The sequence below is a fragment of the Lissotriton helveticus genome, chromosome 9 (assembly GCF_964261635.1).
Source record: "Lissotriton helveticus chromosome 9, aLisHel1.1, whole genome shotgun sequence".
NCBI classification, from domain to species: Eukaryota; Metazoa; Chordata; class Amphibia; order Caudata; family Salamandridae; genus Lissotriton; species Lissotriton helveticus.
The window spans coordinates 177684665-177712502 of NC_136070.1; the positions used below are offsets into that span (position 1 = coordinate 177684665).

General features: G+C 44.5%; 1 protein-coding gene across 1 annotated transcript in view; it reads left to right on the forward strand.

Annotated features, from left to right (window-relative positions):
- LOC144782679 (galectin-3-like) overlaps nucleotides 1–27838 on the forward strand; it is a 156125-nt gene that overhangs the window by 58363 nt on the left and 69924 nt on the right. The window contains exon 4 of the mRNA XM_078662018.1: nucleotides 17371–17447. Within this exon, the coding sequence (XP_078518144.1) occupies nucleotides 17371–17447 (77 nt within the window). The remainder of the gene's footprint in view (nucleotides 1–17370; nucleotides 17448–27838) is intronic.

Here is a 27838-nt window from a genome sequence, read left to right on the forward strand (position 1 = left end):
GCGCAAGCCCAATTTGCTACTTACTGGTTTCACGAGGTCCCCTACCTCACGCACACAGCAATAGAAAAAGATGATGCGGTCCCAGTACCCCTCACGTCCATACTCACGCATAAACGCCAGCCTCTCCACTCCCAGGATATCAATCCGGTGGATGCCACCATTAAAGCATTGAACAAATTGGGTCATCTAACGCATAAAGCACCTTTGTTTGCCCCTTCCCTGCCGTTGGCACATCACCAAGCTCTGTCGGTCACAGGGGAATCGGTGGGCATGACTATGCTACAACAAGTGGGCATATCCACGCTTGGCGATTTATTCTGTGAGAGGGTCTTTATCGAAATAGATGACATGACGTATATACAGAACAAGTCCCCGCTCTTCATATTTACATACTACAGACTGAAGCGGGCATTAAGGGAACACTACCCCACCTTCCCACAGGAACCAGACACTCTAGCTCCCCTACAACTCATGATTGAATCCTCTAACACCTCCCATATGGTATCCCGGCTGTACTCCTCAACTCAGGCTGACTTACCTTACTCCACGGCCAGAGCCAAAGGGCGTTGGGACATGGTCCTTGACGACCCGCTCACTGAACAGGAATGGCAGCAGGCATGCGCACTGACCCAGATCCTTACCCCCAATGGCAATCCCCGCATTATACACTTCAAATTCTTGCACCACGCATACTATACCCCGGCTCGCATGCACAAATATGGATTATCAGATGTCGACCAGTGTAAACGATGCGGGACGGAGGGGGCTGACTTCTTACACCTGGCCTGGTCATGCATAGCGATCCAGAACTACTGGTGCGAGGTCTTCACTACGTTGTCCGCCATGCTGGGCTCTGAAGTGCTGTGTTCTATTAGAGTGGGGCTTCTGGGAATAACGGCCCAATTCAAGGCCATTAAACGTAAATTCTGTGTTATTGCATTACTGCTGGCCAAGAGACAAGTAGCTCAATGTTGGAATAGCTCCAAGAAACCAACTATAGCTAGATGGCTGGGGGACATGGCCAGCTGCAGAGATAGGCTCAGGACCTATGAGGAGGACCTGCCAGCGAAGTCCAGACCAAAAGACTTTTGGAGTTTTCTCACTGACTTTCTAGTTACAGGACAGGCTGAGGAGGAAGATCCGGGGGTCCCTGAGCTGTCGCCTGGGTGATGTGACTTTACCGATTGCCGTCATTCATGTGTGCACTGATCCTGGTGCGCGTCGTTGTTTTGTGAATTGCACTAATCTTATTTTTCTTTCAGAGGTAATGGTCTCTAGTTTAATGTTGTACCAGGTTCTGCTGGTTGTGGCCTAGGTTGCCTTTCAAAAGATTTAAAAAAACACATAAATACCGTTACAAGACCCAACTGTATGTTTTACACTGCCGCCCGACTGCTTGTATCTATGTATAATACGCTTTCGTTGAAGCTTCCACTCTCGCAGCCGGCCCCAGGGTTGTAGGCTACAGGCTGTGTAATGTTTTGACTTTGTCACAATAAAGGACTTGGGGGGGAAAAAAAAAAAAAAAAAAAAAAGAATCATAACAATGATTACATTTCTTATAGCTGGCTAATCGCCAGTTCCCTTAACATTTCCTATAACATTAGACCTCGAGTTATTATGCCCAAGTGGGCTTAACCTCATAACTCTCATTCTCCATTGAACCTGGAAACCTCATATTCCCTCGCACAACATATGCTGGCTAAAAGTTAACCCGTTCAGGGCATACCACAGAGTAATGTCACTCCTTCTCAGATATTATTGCAATTCTCATCCAGCCAGATTAATTCTGTCCCCATCAGCAACGTCTATTGGATGTTAATCCGATTTCGACCGTACTTTTGCCCCAGTGGGCTTATTTTTATACATATCGACAATGCCTACTTGATGTGGATCTGATTCAAACGGTGCTCTTGCTCCAGTGTGCTAAGAATGTCTATGTCCAATATCTCTCTTTTTTCATTATCTTTTGACATGGCTGCTGTAAATCCATCTTTTTCTTCTTCTTCCATACATCATAAGTATCTATATAAACAAAATAATAAATTCAATCTACAAATTCAACCGACACCCTGTGAATTAAAACCTTTTACGTTAATTAGGAATACAAAAACTTCTTAGACGCTAACCTTCCTGTCCTAAAAACTGGAATGGTACCACAGCTGTAGATACATTATACATGCTAGTTAAACAGTTTAAATCATTTCAATTAGTTATACATTGAGTCTGTCACACAACTCCCATTCCCTACCCCTTTTGTTCATCAAAGATCTGATCTCATCTCAAGGTATCTGCCTCACAGAAACATCCTTATTTATGGACAGTGATGTTTAGGTAAACACAATTCTAGTCTCTTAGCCAAGATGGATTTCTGATTCAACAATCAAAAAACTGCGATAAGGCTTACCCAATGGCAAGGCATTTTCAGATGGAACATAATCAGAACCCCAATTTATTGAGATTCTGTGTATTGGACTGGGTTAAACACGATGGAAGAGGAGGAAATAAAATTCTAAGACTCCGTAGATTGGAATCCAGACTGATTATTAAATATCAAACAATAGCACCTATCGGGCATAACTGCGATGAAGAATTAGAAACCCATCTAGGCTAACAGACTGAAATTGGGTTTATATATAGAGTATTGTCCGATAATAAGGTAGTTAGTGCTAGTTTGGAAAGTTCAATCAGAAATCTGACTGGTACTTGACTGTAGGTCAAGTACCCGCGACAGGCAAGGGCCCAAAACGTATTGAGGAGACATCAACATGACATATCATAAAACAACCTGGTTTTGCAAGGGGGTGGGGGTGACCTGGATTTTTGGCCCCGCGCTCGTTTGACATCTTGGAAAACTACCAAACCCACACATTTCTGAAAACTAGACACCCTGGGGAGTCCAGCAAGGTATGGCTTACATGGGTCCCCAAACGTTTTCCGACCCAAAATGCCCTGCAAACCTCAAATTTAGGTGCCAAAACTCAAAAGACCCTCTTGCAAAACCAGGTTGGTTTGTGATAAGTAATTTTGATGTTGCCTCAATATGTTTTGGGCCCTTTCCTGTTACGGGTACTTGACCCATCCATGCAAGTAAGGTACCATTTTTCTTGAAACACTTGGGGGAACGCAGGTTGGGTGGAATTTTGTGTATCCATGCAGATTCCAGAACTTTCCACCACAGAAATGTGAGGAGTATATGCTTTTTTGTCAATTTTTTAGGTTTATAAGGGATTCTGGGTAACAGAACCTAGTGAGAACCAGTCAAGTCACCCGATCCTGGATTTCTCTGGGTGTCTAGTTTTCAAAAATGTATAGGTTTGCTAGGTTACCGTAGGTGCCGGTAGAACTAGGGTTCAGAAACTACAGATAGGCACTTTGCAAAAAAGGGTCATTTTTCACTGTGAAAATGTGGTGTGTCTACGTTGCGTTTTGCGCCGTTTCCTGCCTCGGGCACTAGGCCTACCCACACAAGTGAGGTAGAATTTTTCTTGAAAGACTTTGGGGAACGCGGGGTGCGTGGAATTTTGTAGATCCACACAGATTCCGGAACTTTCCACCACAGAAATGTGAGGAGAATGTGTTTTTTTGACAATTCTTCAGGTTTGCAAGGGATTCTGGGTAACAAAACCTGGTGAGAGCCAGTCAAGTCACCCTATTCTGAGTTCCCCTGGGTGTCTAGTTTTCGAAAATGTATGGGTTTGCTAGGTTTCCCTAGGTGACAGCAGACCTAGGGTTCAAAAACTACAGCTAGGCACTTTGCAAAAAAGGGTCATTTTTAACTGTGAAAATGTGGTGTGTCCACGTTGCGTTTTGCACCATTTCCTGTCACGGGCACTAGGCCTGCCCACACAAGTGAGGTACATTTTTTTTTAAGACTTTGGGGAACGTGGGGTGGGTGGAATTTTGTGGATTCACGCAGATTCCAGAACTTTCCACCACAGAAATCTGAGGAAAATGTGTTTTTTTGGACAATTTTTTAGGTTTTCAAGGGATTCTTGGTAACATAACCTGGTAAGAGCCAGTCAAGTCACCCTGTCCGGGATTCCCCTGGGTGTCCTCAACTGGAACACGGCGACCCGCAGGAAAGTAGCCTGAACTCACTGCTGCCTCAGATTGCTCGCTTATGTGGAGTTATCCGCTCCCCCCTTTCTCTCCCACACGCATCCTGCGGGGCTCGCAACGAGTTGACTACACCAACTGCGTCGGCACAGTTAAGAGCCACCACTAGCTCTTGCAGATGACATCCTTCGAGTGATTCAACTCCATATGACATCTAGATCTCCCCACCAAATCTTATACCCGTTCAACCCCTGACTGGAACTCCAAATTAAGTCTCGAGCCCTGCCGGGTCGGAATTATCACCGGCGGTGCGACTACCAATTTGTTTCTCACTTGCGATACAGCCCTGAGGAGTCGCAGAAACACTATTCCTTTGCGACGAAAGACGTGTCGGCTGGCTTGTTCTGAAGGGATTAAAGGAGACAGAACTATTGACACATCAAACAAGAATTATTTGTGTTGTTTCTGCTATGCTTTGTGTTGTAATTTATATGTGTCCACATTGACACACTTTCTATACTGACATGTTGTGTGCATAGGGCATCCTGTTGAAATTCCCCTGGGTGTCTAGTTTTCAAGCATGAATAGGTTTGCTCGGTTTGCCTAGGTGCCGGAAGAGCTAGGCACTTTGCAAAAAAAAGGGTAATTTTTCACTGTAAAAATGTGGTGTGTCCAAGTTGCGTTTTGGTCCATTTCCTGTCGCGGGCACTCGGCCTACGCACACAAGTGAGGTACCATTTATCTCAGAAGACTTTGGGAAATGCGGGATGGGTGGAATTTTTTTGATCCACGCAGATTCAAGAACTTTCCACCACAGAAATGTGAGGAAAATGTGTTTATTTTGACAATTATTTTTGTTGTGCAAGGGATTCTGGGTAACAGAACCTAGTGAGAGCCAGGCAAGTCAATCCATCCCGGATTCCCCCGGGAGTGTAGTTTTCAAAAATGTATAGGTTTGCTAGGTTTTCCCTAGGTGCCGGCAGAGCTAGGGTTCTAAAACTACAGTTAGGCACTTTGCAAAAAAAGGGTCATTTTAAACTGTGAAAATGTGGTGTGTCCATATTGCGTTTTGGGCCATTTCCTGTCACAGGCACTAGGCCTACCAACACAAGTGAGGTATCATTTGTCTTGGAAGACTTTGGGGAACGCGGGGTGTGTGGAATTTTGTGGATCTACGCAGATTCCAGAACTTTCCACCACAGAAATGTGAGGAAAATGTGTTTCTTGGACAATTATTTCGGTTTGTAAAGGATTCTGGGTAACAGACCTGGTGAGAGCCAGTCCAGTCACCCCATCCTGGATTTCCCTGGGTGTCTAGTTTTCAAAAATGTATAGGTTTGCTATGTTTCCCTAGTTGCAGGCAGAGCTAGGGTTCACAACCTACAGCTAAGCACTTTGCAAAAAAAGGTAATTTTTCATTGTGAAAATGTGGTGTGTCCACGTTGAATTTTGAGCCGTTTCCTGTCGTGGGCAATAGGCCTACCCACATAAGTGAGGCACTATTTTTATCGAGAGACTTGGGGTAACACAGTATTGAAGAGCAACTGTTATTACCTATTGATTTACGATGCATTACTGCCTTCCAAATAAAAGATAATGTGTAAAAAATAAGTAATTTTGAAAAATTACCTTTAATTCTCATGCTAGTATGGTATTATCAATTTCAGAAATGTGTAAATATCTACTGTTTCTAAACTGTATATTTTGTTCCCATTTCAGAAATACATAGGTGTCTTTCATACCGATTTTTCCATGTATTTTCCCAGAATAATTGTTATATACCCAGTACATAATAAAAAAACATTGCAAGTTGCTGCTCAGTTATTGCCTCTGGGTTCCTCTGGCTCTTGGTGAACCTACAAGCCCTATATATCCCCACAACCAGAAAGGTCCAGCGGATGTAACAGTATATTACTTTTAAACAGTTGTCATAATTAGAACAAGTTACAGGTGAAAACGTTGATAGAAATGGCTGTTTTGTTTAACTAATTTTAAACTTTTTCCTATATTCAACGGTTAGTTTCTATAAAGAAACCTTGAAGGATCTACACAAATGACCCCTTGCTGAAGTCAGAATTTTGTCTACCTTTCTAAAATGTATAGCTTTCCAGGATCCATTATTGCTTTTATACCCATTTCTACCATTAACTGGAAAGAGGTTGAAAACGCAACAAATAGCAAAAATAGGCTATGTCCCAGAAAAATGACAAAACTGTGTAAAATATTTTGGTTTTCTGACAAAAGTCTGCTTGTCCCTGAAAGCTGGGAAGAAGGTGATTTCAGCACCACAACTCCTTTTTGGATACCACTTACAGGGAAAAAAACAGACGCTTTCATCTGTAGCCCTTCTTTGCCATTTCCACCCCCCCCCCCCCAAAAAATGTAGCTGTATTTTGGCTAATTTATGAGTCCCTTCCAGGGGAATCCACAAACCCTGGGTTCCTTTAGAATCCCCATTATGTTTCAAAAAAAGGACACAAATTTGGCGTGGATACCTTATGTGGTCAAAAAGTTACAGGGGCCTAAGCGCAAACTACCCCAAATAGCCCAAAAAATGCTAAGCACAGGGGGGGGGGAAAGGCCTAGCAACGAAGGGGTTAATGCTCAGATCCTAGTCTCTGACATTGGCATGAGTGCCTAGTGGCTTGCTGACATTTGTACAACTTCAGTAAGTAATTGACCTTTGGTCTACTACATGTTGCATTCTGAAATGTGTAGAGTCATTAAATCAAGTATTGTCCAACAATGTTACCTTGTGATGTGATTTTGGAATTTGGATAGCTGGGACTGCATGATGATTTCATTGATAGTGTGGAGCCAGTTGGCAGCAATGTACTGTGTCAGGTGAAGATACTTTGTCTAGTCCTGGCACTGTCTTTCCATCCTGGCACTTGCTGTCCTGTCAGCCAAACATTTGGGAGGAAAATAGGACTGGGTGACTTGGGGACGGATTGATTGGCAAATAAGATACATGTCTTAGTTTGCCCTTGTAGAACTGGAGAAGATAAATCACACTTGAGAAAAGTCTTGCATTGCATGGAATTATTTGATACCGTTGAAGCCTCTGCTAGTCATTCACCTGCATCCTTTTCTACTGTTTCAAGAATGAAAAAGACATAAACATAATGGTCAAAGCATAATAAGATTTAGAAAACCACTTTGCGAAACAGCAATTTTAGCTATGAAGAGACTTTGTGGTGCTGTTTTAGTTTTGCTGCTCTCAATAGAAATGTGTCATTTAGTTTAAAGCCTATATCTCTGGAGAATCAAGCAGCTCTTCCTCCGGCTCTGTAGTGTGGTGCAAACACTCACTCCTACCTGTTCATACTCCTCACTTACCCTGTGCAGCAAGATTCAAATTGCCTAGATGTTCTTAGTGGCATACATGTGACCCAGCATTTTCTGGGCCCAGTCTCTTACCTTTGGTCCTCTGATGGGACTTTTTTATTCTGACTGAGAAGTGATGAGAGTTAGCATTAACATCAACCAAATTTAATTAACAGTGCAACCCACTTGGCTACACAATGAGGATCAAGAATTGGTAGCCAAGCTTAAGAAGATGTATTACAAAGCGGTAATTAAACTCAAGCACATAACTCTTAGGAGCATACCATAAAGATACAAAATAACAATAGGTGATCCGAACCTCTAGAGAAGTTGAGAAGGACTGGTATCAGGCAACAGACAGTTGTCAGCATTACAAACGAACAGTACCAATATTTTATACTCACCCTATACATTAGTAATGTCAATTATATAAATCCAGTTCAATTTAGGGAAAATGATTGGGTAATATTATAGAGTCTCAAAATCAGGAAATTTCATCTAGGAGATGAGGACAAGACAAGGTAATGTAAAAAAAACAGGAGTTTGGCATCTCAAAAACTCAGTCAGGAGTCTTCAGTGGGTCAAAAAAAAGTGGTAGCTTAAGCCACATTTAGAAAAGAATCCAAGGGAAGCATAGGTGAGAGGTCTAAACCTCTAAATTCCATTTAGTTAGTGGGGAATCCAAGAAGGTGTCTTCGAGGAATCCAAAAAAGAGATCTGAAAAGGTGAAAATCGCAGAAGGGGTCTTGCATGAAGTCCACAAAGTTCTGGAAAAAGTGTCATGCTCAGACGGGGTGAACACTAGGTTCAGACGGGGTGAACACTAGTTATATCTAACAAAGTCTTTGGGTAGCTCCCCTTGTACATCTCATCATCAGTGGTCCTTTGTCTTCGTCAATTCTCACCTTACAGACTGCAGCATCCAGACAAATTCACACAATGAATATGGGAACATCTGCTTCTCAAACACATAGCAGGTTTGAAAAATTGCTAAATAAGCCTTTCAGTTAACGCTCTGGTTTCTGTTGTACTCTCGTCAAGGTCTCCTTCTCAGGCCCCTCTATCTCCAGTACAGTAATTTGTCTTATTCTAAAACTACCAATGCATGTAAAACCAACTAGAAATGTCACATTAGCAGAAAATGGAAAACAGTTTTGTGTGAAGCATGGAAAAATACAGGCCTACTGAAGACAACTTAAAGTATAAACTCAATGGTGCAATTGTAATATACATATGCACATGTAAACACAAATTAATATAAGTTCCTTGTACATTGCATTAGATTTGCATTACATGTGCCATAGATTATCTCTTGAACTTAACCTTGTGTAAGTATGGCTAAGAACTATATTAATGTGCATATACATAAAACATTAGTACGCACATTATATAAACTTCTTGTCCTTTTGAGCGAAATCACATTCTGCATACATGAGGATGGTTTCTCTTTCGTTTTTTAGCCATTAAATGTAACTCATGTATTATAGCACACGTTATGAAAGTCGTATTTCAATTTAAGTACATTAACTATTAAGTAAGTATGGTTTATTTGATCAAAACTAGAATGGTTAAAACATGCAATGGGATTAGATGCCCAAATTCTACAATAAATGCACTCTTTAATTGAAAAGTCAAAAACAACACTTTCATTAATCATTGAACCACGTAAGAAATGTGCTAAATGCGCGTTTATATCTTCTGTCTGTCACCGTATTTGTGGCTTGTAAAGAGTGGGCAACTTTGTGCTCCAACATGTGATCAGGGACCAGGTCTTGATGGGCTTTTCTGGCACAATGCAGAGCTGAGCACCTGAAATTGTGCCTCAGAGCACACAGTGAATTCATTTATAGAGATATTTTTCTGAGTTAGAGTTTTATTTTCACATAGTGCAGCAGTGTTACACTAGGCAAAGTTTGCCTTTCTCTGTTTCTGTGCATAGCATAAAACAGGATCTTGGTTCTGAGTGGTGCCAGAAAAGCCCATCCTGATACGGTCCCAGTGGCCATATTACTGTGAGGGTGTACTATCCCTGACTGTGCAGTGGCTCACATCTATCCAGGTACACCCAGCGTAAACGGTGACAGTGTATCTAATTACTCAATATGTGCTACCCTCAAGGCAGCTGCAAACTCATGGTGCCATGGATGCAGAATATTTGTGAAAGTTGGACTAGCTGATTGAAGGAGCCAGTCTACCACAATGCAAGGCGACACCAGGCCTTCTCCTTAAAGGTGGACAGAAGTTCCCTCTTCAGGCAGGTGCAGTGAGTAACTGCACTCTGTGGCAGGGGGTGTCTCAAGTGTCTTTGGGATGCCCTTAATCCACTCAAGACCTGTGCCTTCTGGTTGAAGGAAGTGACCCGCTTGGGGCCTGCCGGGTAACTAATGACCACCTCTCAGACTTCTGTACCAATGTTGGTCAGATAGTAGACAATAAAAACCAATAACTGTTTATTCATATGAATTCAGAGTGGAGCCCAATCTGTACAGTCGCTAGTAGTGCTACAGAGAGGAATGAAATCAACAAGCTTAAAGATACATTATGTACCTTTCGTAGCCGGGCAAAAACACGTCCACAGTGGAATTTTCCAAGCAGATGCAGCTGGACAATGAAATACAAAAAAAAGGTTTCAACTCTGGTATCTTACACCAACCAACATGATCCAAGGTCGCTCCATCCTGGGCCCGCCACCATAAAAGTGGGAGAGGGCCTCTATCTAAAGGAAAAGGTATGCGCTAATATGAACAGTGTAGTCATTACTGAAACAAAACTTCACATTGTAGAAATGAAACTCAGGAGGGGGCATTTATCGGAATTGAACAAGATCAGTTTCGAACAGCCTAAAATTGCACCTGAAAAGAAAATGGTGCAGCGAGTGCTAATTTACATAGGGAAATGCGCAAGCATAAACGTTTTCCATTCTAACATGGTGCACACTGATTGTGCCCCACCTCTTTGTGGCGCACTGTTAGTAGGCCTCCAGACAGCCTCTTTGTCCACATCCTTAATATGGTACTCTGCTGAGGCAAAGTGCTTCTCTTATTTTTAGGAGGCCATGCTCTGATGCAAATGAGCGATCATTCACTTATCTTATAGAATGGAAAGTTCAAACGTCTGTGGCCCCTTATGCAATACCAAATTACCCTGTAGCACAGTAATCGGACGTGAACACCTGTTGCACCCCAGCAGCATGTTACATAATACGGCCCCAGATGCTCCACTTTTTCTACCTTATCCTGCACAGAAGTTCAAGAGAATCAAGAATACATTAGCTCATGGACAGTATAGCCTCTTTACTATGAAACTAATAAGTAAAAAAAGTGAGTTCACCCGGAATGTGGGCAGTACTCGCGTTTATTGATGTGAAGGTGTTCAATAAAGCAGTGTGATTACAGTCCACCACCGACAATGGTAGTTCTTTTTAATACAGTGGCACATGACTTCATTCCCTATCGCAGCCTGTGCTAGCACAGCACATCGACAGCTTGGCTGACTCTGAACCAAGCCCTGCTGTGTACTGCTTCTTACACCAAGTTAATAGAATGTTCTAGTGAACTTTCCAGGTCGTGCGCTTGTTCACTACTGGGTCGAAGGCCCAGAAGCAAGTCAATCTGCAATGCAGGATAATTGTTTTGCAGTGCAATAAGTCATTGTAGTGTATTTTTTTGCGATTACTTGATAGGGGGTATCAGAATACTGCATGGTATAAAAAACAGGTTTCCACCCACAAATTGGTTGTTACATAGCCTGTGAGGTTAAATACTGTGTTATGTACAGTGCTTAATTTGTGCTGGTGCTTTCTGGTGCTTAGTTTATTAAATTTTTCTTCCCCGAGCGGTGGGCCCAGTAACTGTTAAAAAATGATCCTAATCAGTGAAGAAATCATTCTTTGCTACTCTAACGCATGTCAGTGTGTTGCTAAATGCATTATTAAGCATAATAATGCATAGTTCCACCTATCAAAATACAAGCGCTGTCACTGAAACTGATTCCGTGTGGCCTGCGTGGCAGAGGCTTGGGGCGCTTGGGGGCAGCAGCTGCGGGCTCAGAGTGCTGCAATGTATTACTTAGTATTTCATTTCCGCAGCGCCGCTGAGTCACCACATAGCCTGAGGTCACGGCCCGCCTGACGGTAGTATATTAATACACACTACATGTGCGAACATTGTGGATGGGCTATGCATTTCACTGTAAGTGAAAAGGCAGCTCTGTGTACTGAAGCTGGGCCTTCTGAGCCACGCACACATGCTGCCTAGCAACCAGGCCCCTTCACGAAGCATCTCTTTTGAGAAGAGTCACAACTGACTGCTAAGAGAGACCCTGCTTGCAGGTTAGGCCGCCCCCCACACCGCACAGCTCCGCCTGTGTGCTCCTGTCTCCGAGCCAGCTGCTGCCGCATCGGGAGTTCGCCCCCCCCCCCCCCTCCGCTGGTATCGTTGTTCTGTGCCTGCTACCCCCGTTCTGCGCCCCAGTTTGTTCTGTGCCTTTTTTACATTTTATTTTTGCTTCTGTAACAGTGCCATTTGTTTCACTGTATTTTCCACTGCTCCTGTTGCCCCGCGTTGCTGTATAAGCGCCCTGACCCGCCCCTGTCAGCCTCCGGCTTCGCTCCTTCCCGCTCTTCCTGCCGCTGCTCCCCTGCGGCCCGCCCCCCCACGCTCCCATTCGCCGCCCAGCTCCCACCTCCCAGTTGCCCTTCCCTCCCACATCCCCAAAGGCGCGCCAAAGGCAAGCGTGCCAAAGGCAAGCGCGTCTGCGCCCGTCCCCGGCTGGACCGTGCCCAGTGCCAGAACCGCTGGACGCCGAAGCCGCCACAACACCAGACTGCATTACCACTCCAGCACCCTCCACGCACTCAACCCCGGACGAGATCACTCCTGCTACCGGGCCACCCCAAAGCACACCCAAGGGCTCTTCACCTGCCGGAGCTGCAGCCTCACTCAACACCCGTTCTGCTCGCAAACACGCCATCAAACTCTGGTACCTCCTAGACTCAACCACCCCCGACGTCGCCTTCCTGACGGAGAGCTGGCTGAACACCACCGCGGCACCAGACATCGCCATAACCATCCCAGAAGGCTACAAGATCTCCCGCAGAGACCGCACCAACGGAGTGGGAGGGGGAATCGCCATCATCTACAAGGACACTCTCAGAGTCTCAACCAACACCAACGACACCCTCACCACCGCCGAGCACATGCACTTCCAGATCCACACCGACCCCAACACGACCCTCAGAGGAACACGCGTCTACAGACCACCCGGACCCCGACCACAGTTCAGCGACTCCATCGCCGACCTCATCAGCACGCACGCCCTCGCCTCCTCAGACTACATCCTCCTCGAGGACCTGAACTTCCACCTCGAGAACAACAACGACGCCAACTCCACCACCCTGATCAACAACCTCACCAACCTCGGACTCAAACAACTCGTGACGACCCCCACACACACCGCTGGACACACACTGGACCCCATCTTCTCCGCAAGTCCCCACGTCTCCTTCAACCACACCACCGAACCCCACTGGACAGATCACAGATGAGTCCACTTCACCTTCAGGAAACACAACGCCGTACCCAACAGATGCCACGCTGCTGCTGGGGCAAGGTCACCGAGGACCAACTGTGACTACCACCCTCACCCTGGGACCACCCATTGACCCCATCACCGCCATCAGCCTCAAACAGTGGATCAACAACTGCACCGACACCCTCGCCCCACTCAAGACCTCCGCCACCAATCACACCAACAAGAAAGCCGCATGGTTCACCGAAGGCCTCCAGACCTCCAAGCGCACCTGTAGGAAGCTAGAGAAGAGCTGGCTCCGCGACCGAACACCAGACAGCTACACAGACCACAAGAACGCCACCCGCAGACACCACCAACTCATCAGGACCGCCAAGAGGATCGCCTTCAAGGACCGCCTAGACAGCAACGCACACAACAGCAAAGAGCTCTTCAACATCGTGAAAGAACTCTCCAACCCCAGCTCCAACACCAACGACATTCCACCATCACAAGACCTGTGCAACTCACTGGCCACCTTCTTTCGCCGCAAGATCACTGACATCCACGACAGCTTCGACACCGCCACCCCCACATCCACCGCCGAGACCACCACCCCTGCGACCACCACCCATACCAGTCACCTGACCGCCTGGTCCAACGTCAGCAACGAAGACACCATCAGGACCATGAACTCCGTCCACTCCGGATCCCCATCTGACCCATGCCCTCACCACGTTTTCAACAAAGCCAGCACAGTCATCGCACCCCATCTCCGGAAAACAATCAACATCTCCTTCGAGACAGCAACCTTCCCAGAGAGCTGGAAGCATGCCGAGATCAACGCCATACTGAAGAAACCCAAGGCGGACCCCAACGACCTCAAGAACTTCCGGCCCATCTCCCTGCTCCCTTTCCCAGCAAAAGTCACTGAAAAGATCGTCAATAGACAGCTGACCCGCTACCTCGAAGACAACACCATCCTGGACCCATCCCAGTCCGGCTTCCGCAGCAACCACAGCACCGAGACCGCCCTCATCGCCGCCACCGACGACATCAGGATCCTTATGGAAAAAGGAGAAACAGCCGCCCTCATCCTCCTGGACCTTCGACACGGTCTGCCACCGCACCCTAACAGCAGGCCTCCATGACGCCGGAATTCAAGAGAAGGCCCTGGCCTGGACCACATCCTTCCTCTCCGGCAGAACCCAGAGCGTCCGCCTCCCACCATTCCACTCCAAGACCACCGAGATCATCTGCGGCGTCCCACATGGATCTTCCCTCAGCCCGACATTGTTCAATATCTACATGGCACCACTCGCCCAGGTCGCACGACAACATAGCCTCAACATTATCTCCTACGCCGACGACACCCAGCTGATCATATCCCTCACTGAAGACCCCCACACCGCCAAAGCCAACCTCCACAGAGGAATGAAGGCCTTTGCCGAATGGATGAAGGACAGCAGGCTGAAGCTGAATTCTGACAAGACGGAGGTCCTCATCCTCGGCCCCACCCCCTCAGCCTGGGACGACTCCTGGTGGCCAACATCGCTAGGAACAGCCCCAGAACCCACCGACCACTCACGCAATCTGGGGTCATCCTCGACTCCGCCCTCTCCATGACCAAGCAGGTCAACGCCATCTCCGCTTCCTGCTTCAACACCCTCCGAATGCTCCGCAGGATCTTCAAATGGATCCCCTCCGACACGAGAAACACTGTCACCCAGGCCCTCGTCACCAGCAGACTGGACTACGGGAACGCCCTCTACGCAGGAACAACAACCAAGCTCCTGAGACAGCTGCAACGCATTCAGAACGCCTCGGCACGACTGATCCTCGACATCCCCCGACGCGACCACATCACACCACACCTGAGAGGCCTGCATTGGCTCCCCATCAACAACAGGATCACATACAAACTCCTCATCCACGCGCACAAAGCCCTACACAACGCCGGACCAGCATACCTCAACGACCGACTCAGCTTCTACACCCCCACCCGCCGCCTCCGCTCCACAAACCTCGCCCTCGCCACAGTTCCAAGCATCCAGAAAACCACCGCCGGCGGCAGATCCTTCTCCTACCTCGCCGCCAAGACCTGGAACACTCTCCCTACCAGCCTACGACAGACCCAGGACCTGCTGGCCTTCAGAAGACTCCTCAAGACCTGGCTTTTCGATCAGTAGCAGACCCCCCCCCCCCCCCCCCCCCCTACTAATGTGGTAAACCACGACACCGGTAACGTTGTGTGCTAAGTTTGTAAAACAAAAGAAAACGTGTGTATTTTAATTGCTATTGTTGACACGAAACGTAGGCAAATCCGTAAAGGATCGACGCTCGTTTAGATGCATAATTTAGACAATTGCGAGAGTCGATCATTCTAAATCTTGTGATTACGCAACACGAGGGTTAAGGGAAGCGCTTTGTAATGCGCCAAGACGGCAGGTTTGGCCGTCCTTCAGGATATGTGACTTTTTTGGCGTAGTACAGCTCTCTGTATTAATAAATTAATCTTTACAAATACTTATGATTGCGGGCCTCATCTTTACAGGAGGATGCACGGTAGCGCCCCCCACCCCACCCTTCCTCGGGCGTGTGTGCGGGTGCCCCCACAGTAGCCTGCGGGAGTGCTGGGGTTCCCTCCCATGGGCTCCCCGTCCTGCAAGCACTCTCTCCGGCGGGCGCCCTCTCTCGCAGCAGCACCCGCAGCGCACAATCCCAGGGCAATTTTTGAATAGAGCATGCGCAAATGCGGCAATTTTTTAATAGAGCATGCGCAAATGCGAAACGTTAGGGGGTACACGGAATGATGGTGGGCGTGGTGCTACGTCATTATGTCGTAATGTGCGCATGCGCAACATTCCTGCGCATGTGCAAAACGAGGGGGGGGACAGAGCTCGATGGGGTACAGAGCTCGATAGTACACCGGCTGCTGCATTAATGTTGTTCTGTGCTCGGAGGTGCTTCGCCAGCACTGAGAATGTGCTCGCACCTGCAGCTCCGCCTGACATCCCACACTGTGGGGGCTTACGTTGCAGTCACTGTGACTGAAGTAGAGAACACAGCTGGCCGCAGCTGTGTCTGCACTGACCGGCAGATAATTGCAGTGGGGGCCACTGGCGGCCAGCTTCTTGACTTAGCAGAGCTGCAGGCTTGAGTCCGATCGCCCACGCGCCAGACCCCACTGCAGCTGGCTGGTTCTGAAGATGATTGAAGTCTGCCCACCGCACCCGGCCTGCCTCTTCACTTCAAGTACTTGTCACAACTTTTTCTATTTTCATTATACACAAATAATGCTATTAATGTCCATTACATTTTGATGTTGTTGTGTCAGAGCGCGCACTCTCGTTAAGGCCGGCCCGCCGCTTATTGGGGAAGTTTGAGACGTCAGCCTACACAGCCTCCTCCCTCGGTGCATTTCTTCCTTCATTTGTTCCTTAGTATTTTTTCCTGCTGCTCCCTTCATCCTTTCTTTAATTTCTTCCTTTCTCATCCTCAAACCTTCCTTCTGCTTTTCTTCCTCCTTTCCTTCGTTCTGTTCATTCATCCCACATAGTTCACTTCCTTCCTTCCTCTATTCATTCATTTCTTCCTAACACATTCTTTTATTTCCTCCTTCATTCAACCGTTATTTATATTTTTCCTCACTCCAGTACTCCCCTTCCTGTTTACATTTGTTCCTACTTTCTTTAATATATTCATTCCTTCTTCCTTTCCTTTTTTTTAAACAGCGCAGTACAAACACATTGTCTTTAGTTTGCAAAGCTGCCTGAAGTCCTCAAATAACCTTTCCTAAAGCTGCATTTTGAGATATGCATATATTCTCTCATTTGCGTTCACTTTTAAGTTGTTTGTATACTGGCTTCCCATATGTTATGTTATGTTATGTTATATTGATTTGATTAGCGCACTAATGACCTGAGAGGGTGTCCAGGTGCATCGGCAGGTGTGAGGACCGCTAGATGCTTATGCGAAGAGCCAAGTCTTCAGCTTCTTGCAGACCTCAAGGAGTTAGGAGGTGGCTCTGATGTGTTGAGGCTTGAGAGCAACTGCACTTAATATTTTACAAATCAAGCACTGGTTATGTACATGCTGCAAAGTTCAATATATGTGTATATATATATATATATATATATATATATATATATATATATATATATATAAATATGCTGATTACAAGAGGGTCTTTCTGGTAAGTGGTTTGCTGAGTTGCTTGGCAGATTGTAAGAGGTCAGACAGCATTTCAAGTCAGTGAGAGCACTTCTCCTATTAGTCTCCCAGATTTTCTGTTGGGTTGTGTAAGAGTAGGTTGGAGCTTGCATGAGATTCATTTTATGGCAGTTATGGGATTCATCTATTAATGAGAATTTTATGACAGGATCACTCACGATAAAATGTAATGAACAGGTTATATCCGTTAGAAAATTGATTTTGGTTGTCACACGTGTATTAATTCTATTTTTCCATTCACAGCACATGGTTTTGAAGGGAGGATTACATCCAAATACACTATTGACTGCCTCCATTGAGATACCAGAAAACACACCCAGGTAAGCAAACATATCTCTGAAAGTTGTATCTATGAGGGGGCCATATTTTAGTGCAGGAAATAAAGGTGCCCATTCTTGCATTTCCTTGCCTCTGCTTTTCCTTTCTCTGGCAACCAGTCAGGCATTCGCATTGTTTTCAGATCTCCAGAAATATTTTCATGACTAATATAGATAATGGCTCACTACATACATTCTAGAGCACTGCCCTCTTCCTTTCAATAACTGCTTTCTCTCTTGCGTTTAGGAGAAACAGTTCGGTTACCACTAGAAGCAAAGAGAGTAGCTCTGGATGTACCTTTTTCATAAGGAGAATGCACACATAACAATCTGTTCTGTAGTTTGTCAGTCTGGGAGTTATAACAGACCACTTTCTTGTCAATGAGCACTTTAGAATGCCATGCTGAAATATTATAAATGGAACTGGCTCTCTTTCTCTCGTCACAGGCTTTAGGCAAAGAGTCTTAATATGAGAGAATTGTATCTGGCGTGTCCCTAAACATTTTTTATACGTGCTCCCTCTGACTAGGCTACTAATATAATCTCCCCCCACCCCTCCACCCTAGTTGTTCCTGCTTTTCGTTCACTGGGAGAGATGACTTGCTGTTCAAGGGCCTGCTATGTTCTTCTGCCATGTAGGGTTCTTTTTCGCTTTTGATCCTGCATGTACAGGTCTATGGCGACTGTAATCAGAGATGTGGTCATGGTGTTATTTTGGCCATCGGGACCTTTTAATCAATGTTGCAATATTTTTATGCCATATTAAACTAAAACACCTTAGAATGTTGCAGGAATTAGCAACTGGCTTGCATCACTGGCAAAGTGGCATGCCATGCTAATAATAATGGTCTGTTCAGATTATGCATTGTTCCCCATTGACGCCAAGATGCTGAAAACATGAATCAGTCTTCTGTAAGCTCACACTTTTCAAAGTTGTACCAAGATTTGAGGCAAGGGACTCTTCAAGCTGCTTTTCGTCACTTTGCGGGGGCAATATTCCAGCGCCAGCACGCGCTCCTGAGCGCTTCAGTCTCCAACGCGGCCAACACTCAGATACAGCTGCCCTGCCCCTGGTGGGACTCGAAGTCCCAGGGTACTCAGCTCTCCCCTTCAGTGGCCTCAGGTGCGGCGGGAGGAGGCAGCACGCGCTCTTAAACGCTCCAGTCTCTCCCGTGGCGCGGGACTCTTCAAGCTGAAGCTGCTTTTTGTCACTTTGCAGGGGCAACATTCCAGCGCCAGCACGCGCTCCTAAGCGTTTCAGTCTCCCCCGTGGCCAACACTCGCATACAGCTGTGCTGCCCCTGGTGGGACTCGAAGTCCCAGGGTGGTCAGCGCTCCCCTTCAGTGGCCTCAGGTTCAGCGGGAGGAGCCAGCACGCGCTCTTAAGCGCTCCAGTCTCTCCCGCGGCGCGGGACGCACACAGGCCACGCCCGGCATAGCCAGGGCCAAGGGCGGGCCCGTCCTTGCCCAGGTAAGGCTGGGCTGGGCCACCTTCCTGACATTACGACCAGCAGAGCAGCTTGTTATCTTCCTGCACTGGTAAGACATTGTGACTATCACAGATCAATGACCAAAGGATCCTTATAATGAAATAATTTAAAACAAAAACGTCTTTTATTTTAACGAGACATATTTCATGGACCTCTTGTTTTTATATTGGTGGACCATCTTTGTAATGCTTATGCATTCCTGCTGAACTATTGAACATAACCTTTTCCTACACGTTACATCTGTTACTACTAATGGGAAATAGTGCCATATCCCCACCTGGTGCATAGAAATCATCGTCGGTACACGATAAAAATATCTTCCTATTTATATCAGAGAATCCACGCTGCGTACTACGTATTCCTTTAATTTTTATATGCACTTGTATTGAGTATTGTCTGAGTAATAATGGGGAAAAGGAAAGCAGCTGAATTGATATTGGGCAGGAAAAAGATGCCAAGGACCCAGAAACAGCCTAAACCAGCAGCTGAGAATTGCACATTAGCTGCCATTGACAACCTTATTGGAGAGGTAGAAAATATGTTGTCTAATGGCAAAGAGCCCAATTCAAAGGGGAGGAATACAATCTCATCGTACTATAGCAAAAAGGACAAAACAACCAGTGAAGAGTCTAATAGTCACATGGTTACAGTCCATCAAAGTCAGGAAAAGGCCTTGCAACAGCTGTTTCAAGCTCAAAAACGGGAACAAACACAAGCAAAATAACCACCCTTAGGAACAAGGTCATAGATAATCTAGATAAAGATCATGACAGCGACTTGCATGAAGAGATTATAACCATTGAGTGCTCTAATAAATATTCAGCACTAGCAAAAAACCCAGTGTCACAATCTGAGAGGGAGGATACACCTAGCAGAAATGTTCCTAACCTACCCTCATTAGATGCCCAGGCACAGGCACATACTACTGACACACATAGACTCATGCTAGACTTGTCTATTAAATTGAATATTGTCGAGGAAGAGGTTAGAGCGATTAAAAAAATTATAGAAACTCTTACCACCAATTTACACAGAAGTCAAAGGGGGCTAGCCACTTCACTTGGAGTTAGTAAAACTACAGAGAGCAGGCCAGGTGACACTAATAACAGAAATTATATGCCTAGGAAACAGATTGAAGGAACATTAAATTGCCTCCAGACTCACACAGTTCACCAGCGTCACAACTTATACCATGTATAGGGTCTTCGACCAAACTTGGGGCATCCAGTGACTAACCTGCAGGAACATAATAGAGGCCACAGCAAACGCTGCCTTGCACAAAAAGGTATCCACTTAAACTACCATCAATGCAACAGGGGGATCGGAGCCATGGGAACAGACAGAGATGAAGGATGGAAACGAGAACCATGTAGGGAACCCCCACAGCAGGCATATGGGGGTATTATATCCTATAATATTTTCCTTACCAATGTCCCAAAACTAAAACCAGGCATCAGGGAAGATGAGGACTCCTTGGTTAACAAGGTTATACACTGGATAAGAGCCAAACAACAATGTGTTTCTGTGATCAGAACTGACTTAAAGAGTGCTGTACGGTTACAGCAAGAGGAAGGGGATCTAGATGATGTCAGGCTAATGTTTTATTAAAAAACCATAGCTGATAACCTAATTACCCTGAATCTAAGAACCCACTCCTTATTTGATTAAAAAATCTGTATTAGACAAAATAATACTGATATATTTAGTAGTGGTGTTCTCCCCAATTCTTTAATGACCCAAAATAATGTTGGGTTTGATGGCCAAAAACCTTGTCGAAGCAGTGGATTGACTGAGCCCGTCCAACGACCAGATGTTGATAAGATCTGGGACACAGTATCATCTACATGGGGGTCAGGATCTAGCCGCATTGGTTAGGCAAAATAGCAACGAGGCACCCATAGCAAGATTTAGTTTTAATGTAAACCAAGGAGTTAATAAATCTCAGGTTGGAGGGGTCATTACTCCAGAGAATAGTGTCTCCAAAATAAACGCTTTCAAAATATTGTCCTGGAATATAGCTGGACTCCAGGAACCTGATTGGCAGGACTATATAGAGAATTATGATCTTTGTCTTTTTCAAGAGACTTGGGCGTTGGAACCACTATATAAGGTGAGCTACAGAACATTTAGCATAGAGGCCAAACAACCGAAGAGAGGAAGACCCTCAGGTGGACTCCTAATATGGGTTAATATTTATGTAAATGTCGTGACTGAAATTAGACCTACCGGTTCAGATTACATCATGGGTTTAACCTTAAAGCTTTCCAATAAAACTATGATCTCTTTATTCAACATATATATAAGACCAAGCCATCGCTCTAAAGAAACACCATTAATTAAACAACTGGAAGGAATTATTGATTCAACTGTACCAAACGGCCCCATCATAATTGGTGGTGATTTTAATTGTTGCTATGAACCACTAAGGGGCATGAAAACCATATTTGAAGAGGAAGACCTGGCATTGGGTATCCTACTACTTAGAACAGAAAGACCCACGAGGTGTACTGTTTCTGCACAACAGATCCTTGATTTTAATATAGAAAGAGGACTACGGTTCTGTAACGGAAGATGCCCCTCTGATTTTGCACACGCAAATACTTTCTCAAGGGGCCAATCGTCCTCTTGTATAGATTATATTATGATAAGTGCTGCATACTGGGCGTATGTGACTGATTTTAGAGTAGAGACCAGAAGGGAAAGTGACCACTTCCCTCTATGTTTAGTTCTTGAAGGGAAATATTTCCTGAACCATCCAAGACTAGACTTGGAGGACCCACAGCCCTTAATGTGTAATAATAGGAGGGCGGTCAATCAATCAATCAATACAAACTTTATTTCGGTTATATTGCAAACCATAAAAGTACGCATACAATATAAAATCTTATTTCACAGGTAGATGTAAATACATATCATGTAAAGTGCCAAAAGTGAAAAATAAGATCTACTTTCTTCCACAAAATAGGATCAAGACAAATAATGGAGATATAAAATGATGCAAAATTCACAGTGAGTCATTACTGATCCAAACAGTTTCTCAATTTAACAGTCAGTTTTAAAAATTCCTTAATTTGGAGGATACTGTCACTATACAAAAGTTGTAAATACATTAACGCCGGTCTGATTTGTGTAAAATTAAGTTTTTTTAAAAGTATTACCAGATAACGCTTGCGTGGGAATTCATAAAACTTACATAAAAATATAAAATGAAGCATATCTTGCGGTGACTTCCCGTCGCAGCCGCAGGGTGCTGCCAATTTGTTAAAAATGTTTGTTTTTGGTCTGATCAGCAGATGATGGAATAAATTTAGCCTGAACTTTGTTAGGAGATATTTTTCATGGGAGGCCAATGAGCCAGCCAGGTACGGTTCTATAGTTTCACAAGTTTTCAGCATGGCAAATTTCCTCACACTTTGTTTCTGAAGCTCCACTTCCTCTCTCTGCATCCTCCTGTCCAGAAGGAAGGCCCGTTTAATGAGCTCCAGATCCCCTTTTACAATTTTACTTGGATGTTCAAACAGATCCAGGCGACCCAGCCTTGCAAAGTTAGATTTCAAATATTTCAGCCAAGGGGTACACATTGCATTATTCTGACACAGAAAATCCCTCACAATCAAATGCGTAAGTGGTATATCCTGGTTCAACCACATTCTTAGCCAGCAGATCAAGGGACGTAGAGAGAACAGATCACTTAAATATTGTGTCCCTAACTCTTCATGTACAGAAAAGTTGGCGGTGCCTACCGGGACACACAAAAGGCGCTTCAAGAAGCAGTTTTCAGCGATCTGCAAGTGCTCACCACCAAGATACCCCCAAATTTCACTCCCGTACATAACAGTTGCCACTGACTTAGCATTATACAATTTCAGCATGGCACAGATAGGTTTTTGCCCCAGTTTTGCAGCAAAATTGAAAATGGAAGCATTAACCCGCACAAGTTCTCCTTTCTTTTTTGCAAGATAAGGGGCCCAATTGAGTTTAGTGTCAAAAAGAACCCCAAGATAAGAAAACGTCTTTGTTAAAGGGATTACAGCTTCTCCAATTTTAAAAATGAAAGTTCTTCTTGATGGCTGGCCTACTTGCATGACAAATGATTTTGAGTTGTTAACCAAAAGATCTCTATCTGTCATGAACAAATTAAAAGCGTTTAGCAGAGATTGGAGTCCCTTCTCAGTTCTCGATATTAAAACCGCATCATCTGCGTACAGGAGAATCAGAATTCCCCGCCTTCCTACTCTAGGGCAATCTGCCGGCACTTTCTGAAGCACGTTATCTAGTTCATTGATGTAAAAAATAAAAAGGAAGGGCGCCAAGATGCATCCTTGGCGAACACCCTTTCCAATGTTAAAATTATTCGTTACACGCAGGTCTTGGGAGTATCTCACATTAGCTCTGGTATTGTTATGCAAATCAGCCAAGAAACCTACCAGATCATCATCCACCCCCTTCTCCCTCATGGACTGCCACAGCCTTCCCTTGTTGACACAGTCGAAGGCTGAGGACAAATCCATGAAGGCGAGATGGATGGTGCCCCTTTTCACTACAGTGTACTTACTTAGTAATAAAAAGAGATTCAGGCACTGGGTTATTGTAGAACGACCGCTACAGAATCCATACTGAGCAATGGACATAATATTTTTTTCCTCTGCCTAATCAGAAAGTCTCTGCAGTACCATTCTCCCCACAATTTTACCCATGGAGTCTGTTAGTGAGATGGGTCTGTAACAATGTGGGCTACCCTTGTCCCCCTTCTTAAAGACCGGGACAATTGTAGAAACACCCCATGATTGCGGACAACCATCTTTCACAGCAGCATTAAAAACAGACTCTAGTATAGGTGCCCAGAAATTGGGCTCGGACTTGAATAGGTCCGGTGGGATCGCATCAGGCCCTGGGGCTTTCCCAGCTGTTAGTCCAACAATGCCCTTAATAAACTCACCTCTATTAAAACTAGTCATTTCACCACCACTGACTAAAGGGGCAGTATTATGAGACACATCCAATGAGCAACAATACAATTTCTTAAAATGTTCTTCACAGTCATCCTTAGATATGTGACATTCTAGACCATCACCCTGCACCTGGGACAAGAAAGGTTTCCTCATCATTGCCCAGAATCTAGTACTACACTGCAGAGTAGTGGGATCAAGAATCTCACTCCAGGCCTCTTTCCTAAGCGAGTCCTTATGACTGGCGATAATAGTTTTATAGTTCTTCCGGCATAGCTGTACATTTGCCTTTATTCTTGGTTCAGTAGCCAGTGCTAATCTTACATTTCTGGCTGCTTTTGAGCATCCATGATTAAACCATTTAGGTCCCTCGATCTCCATCTTCTTAGCAGGAGCTGACAACAGCTTAGAAACCTTGGCCGTTAGATTTTGGGAAGCGCTAAGGATATTATTTGGCTGTGCACCTTCTTGCATACAGACCATGATCTCATCTGCACAGGCAACTTTAATCTCTTTGTACAGCAGGTCTGGAGTGATCTTGAACTATCTTAATCGCCGTCTCCCATCTGTCGTGGTCACCCTACCTAAAATGTGATTCAGCCCTTCTTTAGCTATCCATGGGCCCCTCATATGTACAGTGAGTGGATTGTGGTCACTAAATTCACTGTCGTCAATAATGACGGAGTCCACAAAGGACTGCATTTATGATGTTAAAAATACATAATCAATGAAGGTTCCCCTCCCATGACCCTTAAAAGTAGGTATCTCAAAAAGCATAGTAGGGTCCATCAGAGCCATGGTTACCGTTAAGTCCAGATCGTTAAGCATATCATTTAAATGTTCCCCCTCGGTAGTGTGTTCAAGGTGAAACCCCTCGGACTGTGCACAGTGGCCACCCATGTTAGGAAAGCTTGAACCCCTTACCTTATATTTTTAGTGATCTTTTATCTTTCTTCTTTTTAAACGAGAACTCCAATCCCATCCCAATTACCCAAATCCATTCAACAATAGTAAAAAACATAAAACCTCACCTCACTATAGCAGGGAGAGGGAAAGGTTCTAATAACAACAATATGTCATTGTCTAACCCTGGTTTAATGACGGTTGTAGAGAAGCAAAAAAGAGTTTCGCCAAGGCCCTAAAGCTGAAACAACCTGAGAAATTCAGGCAACAAAGAAAACTTTACAACCAGGTTCTAAAAGTAGAGCACAGAGTTTGGGAGGATTCCAGCTGGGAAGATCTGCTAGCTGCTGCAAAGACAGGAGACCAAACTTCATTTTGGCGAATTATTGCAAATGGCAATAACATAAGTAAACCGCCTCAGGATTACAACTTAGATCCCAATACATGGTTTATACATATATGCATCTCCGTGATCACCATCCAGTGACCATTTACGCATCATTAAAGAACTGATGTTGTCGAGTGAGATTGAACCACTACAGTTTAGTATTGCAGATACAAAGCGGGCTATAGCCGCTATTAAATTGTCCAAAGCGTCCGGCCCAGATAATATCCCTGGAGACCTCTTTAGACATGCCCCAGAGGTATGGGTGCCATATATCAACTTACTATGCAACGTAATCAGCGGAGGACAGCCCATCCCTCCGACATGGAAGGGCGCGGAGATCGGCCTGATCTATAAGAAAGGCAGCAGGGACGATCCCGCCAATTATAGACTTATCAGCTTGATAGATATTACCCAAAAGGTCTATTCCAAACAGATATTGGACAAGTTAAATGATTGGTTAGTCGAAAACTAAATACTATCTCTGTGCCAGGCAGGGTTCAGAAAAAGAACCCGCACCATAGACCAGGTGTTTAGGTTACTAACCATTGCCTGGAAATACACACTAAGATCCGCAAATCTGTATGTGGCCTTTATTGATTTAAAGGCCGCATTCGACTCAATCCCAAGAGATCTTTTGTGGGTAAATCTGTTGAAACAAGGGGTTCCAAAAAATATATTGGTCCAACTCATTAGACTTCAAGAAAATAATTACGCAAAAGTGCATTGGGGAAAAGGTGGGGAGCTCACAGAAAAAATACCATTCAATAGAGGGGTACGCCAGGGCTGTGTCCTGGCACCTACTTTGTTTCTCCTCTATGTTAACAACATGGTTGAGTTCCTACAAAAGGCAAATCACGACTCTTCGAAGTTAGGGTGTACCCACATATGTGCCTTGACATTGAGGAGACTGCAAAACCTACTGAATGAACTTGATGTGTAATGCAAATCAAAAGGTTTGGAAATAAATCCTGTAAAGACAAAATACATGCCTATTAGGCCCCACAAAAGCTTTACGAATAATATAATGTGCAATGGTGCAATTTTAGAGAAGGTCCACACTTTTGTTTATTTGGGGGTAACCATCGATTCTAAACTCTCATGGTACCGACAAATAAAAAAATCTAGAACCATCTTAATGCAAAACTCAGTACCCATCTTGAAAAAACTCCATGCAACTGGAACAAAGGCTATCACACCCGCACTGCATTTATACACTGGAGGTGTATAAATGCAGGGCCCAAACTGCAGCTTTATTTGGCTCTGAGTTGTGGGGAACAACTTTCGTCCCTAATTGTGAGAGAAAATAGAGCTTTAAGGGCGATGGTCCCCCTCCCCCAAAATACACCGGTGATCACTTACATGTATGATCTTGGGTTAAAAGGCATTGAGCATAAGGCGTTTGGATGACATTGTCATATTGGATTAGGATATGGGTTACTGATAAACTTTCCACCTACAGGCTGGCACTGGGTGAATTAATGGCACTAGACACTCATGCCACATTCCCCTGGTTGGCAAATATTCGCAAATGGCTTTTAGGTTTGGGCCTAAGCAAATTTTGGAACCACCCTAACATGCTGACTTTTGAATCAAATAGGGAAATTAAAAAAGTTTATTGGAATTTTATTATGCCGTAAAGTTGCCCTAAATTGTGGATCTGGTTCACTTACTACCGAATATTTAATGTTTGAGTCAACTCCCCGTTTTGAATTCTTTTTAGATCGCATAGAACCCCAACTCGCGAAGATACTCTACCTGAAATTCAGGTACGGCATTCTCCGAGTTAAAGCCTTCATAACTAAATGGTAAAAGTTACATAACGGGGGGAAGACAGCAAGTGTAATAAGTGTCACCTGGGGAAAAAGGAGGATGTAGCACACATCCTATTTTTCTGCCCCACTTATCTCCATCCTAGAAGAAAGTGGATAAAACCGTTGGGCAGGAAATTGGGCATTAGGAAGTACAATGATATGCTTCGCATTCTAAAAACAGATAACACACAGCTTATTGTATTTGATATTAGCAGATTTTTATTGACCATTAATGTTATGAGAATGAAGAAAGGATTGAAGTTTTAATTATTACTTTTATTATAGCACATTAGTGTACTAGTTGCGTACTCTAGGAATAATTTGCCGAACATTTTATTGTATTTTGCACTTCGCACTTTATATACAAGCACTCGATGAAAAGAGGTTTTTATCTGTTTAATTGATTTTATGACTAATGTAAAAGGGGATTAAGCACTTCTGTGAAATTGTAACATGGCACCGTAGCACTTTACAACCTTAACTGTGTATTGTATGTTGACCTTGATGAATATGTTCTGCGCACTCTCCACCCTGGTAAAGAACTACATCTTTGTGCAATAGCAACGATCTGTAAATCCACTCAGGGTATTTTAACATTTTAGGGGATTAATGTATTAGTTTGATATGATGCAATTAAAGTATTGCACTGTTTGTTCTTTTATGATTCTATCAATCGAATAAAGATGTTTTTGACTGACTGAGGCAAGATTGCAGCTAAGCCTTATCCTTTTGCTGATCCAAGCCATAGATATTCTCATTTTTACTGTATGATTTGAAAATATTAAAGTGTTGAGTCACTACTGTGGTGAACATTCATATAAATATTGCAACTAATATAACTGTGTAGTAGTCT